At 38.3% G+C, this 9,910-nt stretch overlaps 1 protein-coding gene and 1 long non-coding RNA gene across 2 annotated transcripts; one reads left to right on the top strand and one right to left on the bottom strand.

Moving 5' to 3' along the window:
- LOC146461367 (uncharacterized) lies at positions 1-2,383 on the top strand. Its single transcript, XR_014857419.1, has 3 exons — positions 1-591; positions 712-835; positions 1,933-2,383. It is a non-coding gene; the product is annotated as an uncharacterized LOC146461367 (long non-coding RNA).
- Positions 2,384-4,655: 2,272 nt separating this feature from the next.
- LOC146461366 (E3 ubiquitin-protein ligase TRIM71-like) lies at positions 4,656-8,084 on the bottom strand. Its single transcript, XM_085086986.1, has one exon. The coding sequence runs from the start codon at positions 7,338-7,340 to the stop codon at positions 5,295-5,297; it is 2,046 nt and encodes a 681-aa protein (XP_084943112.1). The 5' UTR covers positions 7,341-8,084; the 3' UTR covers positions 4,656-5,294.
- Positions 8,085-9,910: the final 1,826 nt, after the last annotated feature.

The following is a 9,910-nucleotide window of genomic DNA, read 5'->3' as shown; positions in this document are numbered from 1 at the left end:
TAAAGCTGGCATTTTAGGTTTTTCATGGTTCCCGTCTTTTGTTTTATCCAGCCGCCGGGTCCCGTGAATTCAAGGTATATTTGAGGCATGTGTACGTGTGCCAAAATCAGGAAATTATTTCAGGAACTTCTGGCATTACAGCGGCATTTTGTTTCTATTAGTTTGCGGTGCCAGGACACAGAGTTATTTCCGCTAATCTAACCAATCTTTTATCCTGACCGGGTCACGTTTTCTGTGGTTACCAACCACAAAAAACACTTACACGTTAAAAGTAATACAACCAATGAGATGTTACGAAATTGTGTAATAACCTGACACCTCACTCAATAAGAGGTAATAGAATTTTGGCGGCCGCGGGCAAAGGCAGTATTTTTACCGTTGGCCTTTTGAATTTGGAACCAAATCCTTCGTTCTACAGTGAAGACGTATTGTTCATTGAAGAAAGTACACCACGTTAGGACAATTAAAAATCGAATCTGGCAATATCAGCAGTGGAAGATATGGCAATTTCTCGCAAATCAACAGTGAACTGAGAGGTCGTGGAATTCCTTGAAAGCAAGGGACTTGGAGAAATCAAACAAACGTTGGAAGGTAACCCTGTATTTTCACTATGCCTTCTTCATTTTCTCGTAATAGGACCATAAGGAGTATCTTACTGAATTATTTTTCTAAATTTGCAAAATGATTTGGGAATTCCACTTTTATTTCTAGCTTATGAAAGATGCTGATCTTGATGGCGAGAGTTTCATCGAAATGGATCTGCCCGGACATTAATACAGTCTTTGACTGCTAAAGTTAAGCTTCGGAAACTGCCAAGACTTGCGTGGACGGAATGGTGAGGTTTTTTTTTTTTTCTTATCACTATGTTGCAAGCGAAAGTAAGAATTGTTGTCAAACGGCCATGGTCTTGCGACCGTGGTGAGGGATCGGGGAATTGATCATTACATAGATGGTTCTTTTGCTTTTCAAATCAGCATATTTCATGTATAACGATTCCGGCTGTCATATGTCAAAAATAGCATATCTCTGTGTTCTTCATATTTCCCTTTGAGATTATTGAAACAAACTTAACTCTCTCTAATGGTGTATTCAGACTTTTATTACACCAAGCTATCCAAATTCCCGTGTCATTTGCAAGGGTTACAGAGATTTCATGTTCATGATTCAGCCGGTCAAATGGGGTATTTGTAAAACGAGGACCGGATGCGCGCGGTTTTTTTGGTCTCGCTCCTCTGTCTGCTTGCTTGGCTCGTCATACAACTCTTCGCACGTTGCGTGACGATCCAGCTCGAGACAATTGTCATCACATTTAGTTTAGGGTCTATTAAAAAAGCCAATTTATGTACAAATAAAATTACAAATTCTGGACTGTACAGAGAAGTTAAGCACTGAAACGCAGCACCCAAACGTGTTTTTCTTGTCAGAAACGTACTAGTAATAAGATGTTCCATTGGCACAAGACAAGAGTAAATCAATTGTGTCCGGTTGCGAAACCGAATTTCCGAGTTTCATGACAAATCCTGCTAAGAACATGAGCCCTTCACTTAGTCTCCCTGGTCCTTGGTTAAAACAATTTTCTTCCCAAACGACGTACTTTAACATGACGCATCACTGAATTTAACATACTACTCCTCTACCCTCTCTCCTTCCACGACTTTTGCCAATTCCTTTTTCTTCCCTTTATTTTATTGTTTTAGTATTGTTTTGTTTTGTTCCATCCCTATTTTATCACCAGCCATCCGACATTCGCATGCATCTGGTGCTCGCGGAGTTTACAGATACCCGATCGGAGATCACTGTCTAGAAGACTAAGTCTAGGAGACTAAGCAACGACTAGTTTTCAACTCATCTGCTTTGTAACTTTCTTAATTTTAGCTTGAGATAGTGTAGAAAATAATTGTATTAACTGTTTTTTGTTTTTGTTTTTTTCAGGGGTTTTTAAATCCAGACTGGGAAAAGAATCCATCTAAAACCACAAATTCTACTCCTTAAATGGACACTTGAATAGTTAAAAGAACTCTTCTTGGCCTCGGAAGGACAGTGGTGTGTAAATTCAAGCTACCTAGCTATTGTTTTAATATGGATTTTTCAAAGTGTAATGCTGGCAGTAACTAGAATGTCCCTTTGTTACTGAAGCACACAGTGTTGCTTGGATTGCCACACTTCCACTTTCAAGATGTTTTAGTGGAACATGCTCTTAGTGATTTACACAAACCTTGACTCACAAAAACCTGGAACACATGCTTTTCAATGAACACAAAAGATTGAGGTAGTAACAGTTTGCAAATTTGAAGGTTTCCATGGAGTCTTCAAAATTTTGTATTTTACACGTCAATCTCCTTTTCTTTCGTTTTGAAGTAGAGTTGTTTATTTTGTTATTAGAGCTATGATGGAAATAGTTATTTTGTAAATGTTGAAATAGTCACTAAAGGTTATTGTAAGAACTGTATTCCGTGTTCTATTGCATTATCTTGGGTGTAAAGAATTGTTGAAATAACCATTAAAAACGTTTACTTGAACCTTTATTTCGTAGTCACTATAATCTATTTCTATCCGTTAAAATAACCTATTTTTGCAACTGATAAAGAATGGTTAAATTGACCAGTCTTCGACCATTTTTAATTGGTTACCTCAGATTCATTGACAGAACCAAAAAACTGAGGTTACTGTAACCATTTTAAATGGTTCTACAACCATAAAAAATGGTTGTTTTAACCAAAATTTAAAGGTTACATAACCTAATATAAAAGGCCATATGAACCTAAAAACATCGGGTAATAACAACCTATTTAAAATGGGTTAAAAGGCGGGTATGATTATGTCTGAAACAACCATATTTTTTGGTGAAAACAACCTTTCAAAAACGGTTCTTTTAACTGAAAAGCGAATGGTTAATTTAACCAGTAATTATAAGTTTATAGTGACCAATAAAAATACTGTTACCTCAGATTCAAACTTTAACCTTTTTTTTTTGGTTATGGTAACTGGTCAGCTTTTACAGTGTAGAGCCGCCGTGGACTGTATCGTAGAAGCGAGTTTTTTTCTGGCTGTTTGCTTCTTGGTTTTGGTGATTTTTTTCACAAATGAATATGGATATCCGATGGAAACAATAACCAATGGTTTATGCATCAGTCCATACCAGCAGGGCCTCTTTCCCCCCCCCCCCCCCCCCCCGTCTGGGTATTGATGGGGCATTTCTCCTCACTGTACGTTCCAGGAACCACCGGGCATTTGTCCACCCCAGAGCCGGGTGGGCTCAGTCAAATGAGACTTAATTAAAGAAGCTTGAAAGTGTACTGCATAATATATTGCGATTGTCGGATACTTCATGGAATTCGTTGTTAAATTTGAATGTTGTTGTAACATATCATGGAAATTGAAACTTATGCTGTTTGATTTAACAGACATGTCAACTTTCGACAAGCACTTTTTTGTTGTTCCTGTTGTTTGAATTTCAAGGGGAAATGCATCATTAACTATATAAATATATTTTTCGCTCAAATTCGCGCGGCTTAGCTCCGCTCGGGCTGGCTCGGCCCGACAAATTTATTAACCTCGCTTCGCGAGGAAATTAAAATTGCAATTCATTGGAGGCAGCGTGGTCGAGTGGTAAGGGCATCAGACTTGGAATAAGGAAGTCCCTGGAGTTGTTTCTCGGTAGCCCCGGGTTCAACTCCGCGGCTTTGTTTGTAAATAGCCAGCTGGTCTGCCTCCTGCCAGCTGGGACTCTTAACCATGTCATTTTCTATTTAAAATATTTCTTTGTTCCTGTTTTGTTTCATTATTCCTGAAATGCCTCATTTGGGGGGGGAGGACAATTAAGTACATTATTATTATTATTATTATTATTATTATTATTATTATTATTATTATTATTATTATTGTTATTATTATTATTATTATTATTATTATTATTTATTATTATTATTATTAACCTGTGAGCCAAGCGAAACTTAAAATAGCATGTGAATAAATCAATAAAATATATGTAAAAATATAAAATGTATAAAAATATATAAAAGCCATAGTCTAAAAATATAAAATATATAAAAATATATAAAAGTCATAGCTGGTCTATTCATGGCTGGCTATCAATCTTGGTATTATTATTATTATTATTATTGAACGAGTGAGTATTGTTTAGCTCGGAAAATGGTGAGCTTTAATATATGAAAAAAGAATTGTCTGAATATCTTGGCTTTTTTCTGGGCTGAAGGGTAAATTTCGATTACAGCATTTGACATTCCAGGACAATAATGCTAGACTCTTTAATAGCCTCCCAGAAATTTTTAGAAAATGCAAAACTTTCAGTACTTTCCTGAGGCTGTGCAAGACCTTACTGTGCTTTAATATTTGCTTACTTGTTTTTCAATTTTCCATGAACTACATGGGTAATTTAATATAAAAAGTAATAAATATTCGATTTGTCTATTTCTTGCATGGTTAATTCTGCTAGACTGAGAACACGATTGGGAACACTTCATAATGTAAATTTAGCAATCAAATAGTGATTATTGGCTGATAATTTTTTGTTTTACTTCTCATTTTCGTTGTTTCTTTTTTATGTCAAAAGATGGAAGTCCAAATGCAAAAAAAAAAAAAAAGTTTCATTCCCTCTCCGAACTGACCATCATCAAACATAATTACACCTCACACACATTCAAAACAAAAGTTACCATTTATTTACACCTCACCACATGGTATATTACAAATCTACTTGCAAGTAAATGTCACAAAATATTCTGTCCCTTGTAATGTTAATTTCATTACACTGATATGCTAAAAACATTCAAAAGAGTGGGTGAGTTGAAAACATTTTTGTAGAACAGATTTTTTTACAATTACTAGTTTCACCCTACAATGTTCTAATTTTCTTTTAAGGTGGCCTGTTTAACAAGATTCAGCTGCTTACAGTAATATAAGAGAAAATAAATTTAAGGAATATTCTCGGCCTTTTGAGCCCTTAAAAAACATTCCATTAACAAAATCTATGTTACAAGCACAAACATAACTGTTTCGTAATACAGTAATAATATATAATGTAGGTATAGTAGAATGCAATAAATGTCATAACATATTATAGATTTGAAAACTCCGCAGCTAATTCATTTACAAAATCTGCTGCCCAAGAAAAAACAGTCAAATAAAAGACATCCTTTGAGATGTAACCTGCTACTGGCCTCTAGAAAACGCTACAAATATAATTATTTCTCAAAATTGTCTTCTTACAAAAATTCAGAAATTTCTGAATCAACAGTGAGTATTTTATCGATATTGATATCATGAGTGAGATATCAAATGAGCTCAAATATCTGGATTCGGTTGTTGCAGAAGTCAGACACAACTATCCTTCCATCACTAAGATTTGCTGTAGACACAGGATTATCAAACACTCCTATCTCGCTTCCTTTTGTTCCAAACTTAGTTACGAACTTTCCGTTCAGCTCGAACACCTGAACCCTGTGATTCCCTGAATCACAAACCATCAGATGTCCGTCTCTGTTAACCGACAAGTAACCAGGACGATTGAACTCACCGTCCTTGTTCCCCTTCTTACCGAATTTAAACACAAAATTTCCCTCCAGATCAAACACTTTGATACAGTGTTCACCCTCGTCTGAGACTATAAAATATTGTTCCGTCTGTATACAGTGACAGGGAAAGGACAAAGAGCCTTGCCCGCCAAATGTACGTTTGAACTGCCCACGAGGGGAAAATATCTTAATTAATTGGTTACCTTTATCAGCAACAATAATATCACCATTACTGATGACAGATAAACCTTCAGGATTGTAAAGCTGGTGATCAATGTTTCCTTTGTCACCAAACTGAGTAAGAAACTCACCATTCCCACTGAACACCTGGACCCTGTTGTTACCACAGTCCGCCACTATAATGTCGCCATTGTTATCAAAAGCTATCCCTGAAGGGAGGTTAAATTCACCCGGATTACGTCCCTCTCTACCAAACGATCTTACGTGGATACCGTCACTACTGAATACCGATACCCTGTGGTTTGTTAACTCAGTTACTGCTATTTCATTTCGATTATTCACTGCCACTCCCCATGGGGAATCGAGCTTTCCAACAGACTCGGCGCATTCTCCAAAAGATAGCACAGGTTTGAACCGCCTGGTTTGGATCTGAACCTTAAAAGAACTGCCACGGACATGTTTTCCTTCAAACCCACTAATTGCTTTACTGTTCTCTTTTCCTTCGGAACTTGATTGCTGCGTCTTAATTTTGTTAAAAACAGTTTTTACAGAACCGACCCCCTTAGTGTTTAACATGCTAAGTAGTTCTTTATTTTCAGTAAAATTAAATCGAAGGATGCGTGCAATGTCACTTTTACCTTGGGCTCCTTGTTCCTGAAGGATCGTGTCAAATGTTTCATTAAATCCCAGGATTTCAGCACTGGAACTTCGTCTCAAAAGTTGTCTGGTTTCCTCGATGGCTGATTCAATAACATGAAGTTGATTTTCAGCTTCTCCTTTTTTCAGCGCGAAACCCTCGAGCGATTCTTTCGCTTGGTTATCAACTGCGCCAAAAATGTCCTGCTTCCTCGCTTCAATGATTGCCATCATCTGATCTGCAGTCGCCTGCACTTTGCTTTTTACGTCAGCTACTTGCACCTGAACATCAATGCTGCTTTGGTCGAGTTCGCTGATTTCATTTCTCTTTTCCTCTGCTTTCTCGTCAAGCGATTTAATCAGAGACTCCATTCGCAGCCTGCGTTCATTTACTCCATCTTCCAGAAGCACTTTGGCGTGACCTTCGTGCTCTGTTAAAGCACAAGCGTTGCAAATAGCAACTTTGCAGTTCTTGCAAAAGAACTCCAGCACTTTGTTTACGTGGCGTTTAATCTGGCAAAACGCTGGTCGCTTTAACACGTCTTCAATGTCCTGATCTTGAAAGTCTTTTATCGCCAACACTTGATGTTCAATATTTGCTCGGATAAAGTTGTGTGGCGAGATGCATTCCTCACACCAGAACGCGTAGCACTGGAAACAGTAGAAAGAGTTGGCGCTTCTCTTGTCGCAGTTTCCACATTTCACGCCAGTTGTGTTGCACTCTTTAATGGCCAACACATCCAGGAGGCTGTTTATTCTGAAGTTGGTGGGAAACTCGCTGGGATTTCCACTTCCTGGGATCCTAATTTCCTTGCGACATTCTGGACATGATATGATATCTTGTCTTGGACTGGTTCGATGAATCCCGTTCAGACATTTAAGACAGAAGCTGTGCAAGCAAGGCAGCTGTTTTGGCTCGGTAAAGGGGCACATGCACACAGAACAGGATACTTCATCGTGAAGATTATCGAGCAAAGTCTTAATATCCATAATAAATGACGCGAAGCGAAGGTTTGGAATTCAAAACGATGCAGTTGAGAGATCGATGAAGTTTTGTCTTGTGACGGGATGTTGTTTAATTTCTTATCAGACTTATAATACCGGTATTGACCAATCATAGAGCGATCACTGCATTGTTTTGATGTTACATCGTAAAAGAATGGTTTCAAAAACATCCTGAATGTCTAGCTAGGAATTGTTTATGCGACCAAGAGAGCATGACCTTTTAAGAAGCTGTCAAGATGTTCTCCATCAGACTGCCTTAGGGCAATGTTTGAGAGATTTAATTTTTTGCGTCTGTTGTCCTTGACGCTCGTGAGGTTTTATCCTTTAAAGTTGGCTTTCTTTTTGCCCTAGCAGGGGCGTGAATAGGATTTTAAGTCAACCGAGAAAAGGTTTTAATTTCCAATATCACGCTGTCGAAACACGGAATGAAATCGAGCTTCTTGAAATCCAAACAATCTTTTTAGTATCTACGAAAGCTCGTTTGACAGAAACCCGTTTGTGGTTTGCACGATATGATTGTAGCCTGTGGACAAAACATTTCGGTGGGGAGTAGGGTAAAAAGAAGAGCCTCTCTCCGGCCGGCTTTTCTTCTCGACCCCTATGGGAAAAACATTACAATACTACATTGAATTGGCTTTCCAGGGCATGTATGTACCTGAAATTTGTTCTGTATTTGTTCTCTTATCTATTGCTGATTAGAACATTAACGGCTTAGGTTCCGGTGCTTTTATTGTCGTTAAGCAAGAAAACAGTTACTGATTTTTACAATACTATATGTAAGACCTCACAAGCTCTTTTAATGTGCCGTCTCGTTTTTGATATATTCTGAGACATGAATTAAAAAGTATGTGTGTTCGAAGCACAAACCGCAGCAAAAAGGGGACTCATTCCAAATATCGCATTTTTGAGAATTTTGCGCGTGTTTTAAGGGAGTTGTAGCCTGTTTAAAGGTTTCCTTTAAGTTCCGACTTTTAGGGGTAGAGGGGTCGAAATAAGATTCCTACAAAAGGTACGTCCTGCAGTTTCATTTTGTGGGCTTGGCTCGATCCTGAGACACACTGTTCCAAAACGTTTTGACGCAACCACTTCGTTCAGTTGCCATATAAAAAGTGTATCTAAACAAACCATAAATGTTTCTAATGACAAGCCAAAAGATGACAAAACTCGAAACTCTGAATTTCAGCAAAATCACAGCGTCAAGATGTTTAACGACGCCGGATATTTTGCAAACCTGGATACAGAATCAGTAAAATACTTGACCGACGGCACGATTGATCCTTACGGCAGTAAAACAGATGAAACCAAAAAAGTTGGATATAGGCCTGGAAGTGAATCCTTTTGTAATCCTTTTCAGCTTCTACTCTCTTATAGGCGGTAGACAACGTGCCGAAAAACCTAGTGTAAATCCAACATTTTTTTAAAAACATGATGTTTTCGAGATGAGAAAAACAGAGAGATTTGACAGCATATCAGTGTGGGCATGGCCTCTGAATCTGATACGAAGTAACTTTTTTTAAATTTTTTTAGTAATTTTTTTTACAAATTCTACAACGGTAGGGAAATCGACAAGAGGACACTTTGTCCTGCCTTTCTATTTTCGAGATGACAAAACGGAGGGAATTGAATTAGAAAACATGGTAGTGTAGGCAAGGCATAAAAAGTAAGTCAACGTGTAAAAGCAAGATACAGTGGAACCTCGATTTAACGAACCTCTATTTAACGAAGTCCTCGATATAACGAACGATATTCTATGTCCCAGCCAAAGTTACAGTAAAATGTATGGAATAGAACCTCGATATAACAAACCTCGTTATAACGAATTCTTCGATATAACGAACATAATCCGGAAGCCCAATCCGGAAGCCCAAACGTAAAATCTATGCTTTCAAGGAATGGTGGCTCGGTGGAATGAAACCGTTGAATATCGGGCCTAAGTCGTTGTTCCGATGCTGAGCCGCTGTTAGTGGGTTTTTGTTCCAAGTTCCATGAGAATGGAAAACTTTTGCTGTTTACCTGGATATTGAATTGGGTTCGGCTGCGTTTATGTAAGGCCACGAAAAAAGGGTCCTGAACAGGTAAAATAGGAAACGGGACCTGTCGTTTTGCACTGGAAAAATAGGAATTGACACAATTGGAATGGGATGTGATCACTGGAACTGGGAAAAATCATCTTGAAGCCGAGAATGTGAACATCTTTTACCTCCTGTTGTTAATCAAAGACTCCTGCAAGCCCACTCGTAAATGCGGAAGTGAACAGTTGTTACCGTAACGCAGAACTCGAACCAAACTACGCTACCAGGATTCGTGGACGCCATACGGGAATGAAGTGTGAGGTGAAAGGTATAGAACATTGTTCGCATTGTGTTTGGTTGGCCAAGGAGTCGAAATATCAATCGCATTTAACAAGAAAGCCATAATGGCTTAATAAGCAGCGTGGTCGAGTGGTTAGGGCATCAGACTTGATATAAGGAAGTCCCTGGCGTTGTTTCTCTGTAGCCCCGGGTTCAACTCCTCGGCTTTGTTTGTAAATAGCCAGCTGGTCTGCCTCCTGCCAG

This window comes from Pavona decussata, unplaced genomic scaffold, assembly GCF_977016875.1.
Source record: "Pavona decussata unplaced genomic scaffold, jaPavDecu1.1 SCAFFOLD_199, whole genome shotgun sequence".
NCBI lineage: Eukaryota > Metazoa > Cnidaria > Anthozoa > Scleractinia > Agariciidae > Pavona > Pavona decussata.
Note: the sequence above shows the minus strand (reverse complement) of the source record. Positions and strands in the feature narration are given on the sequence as shown.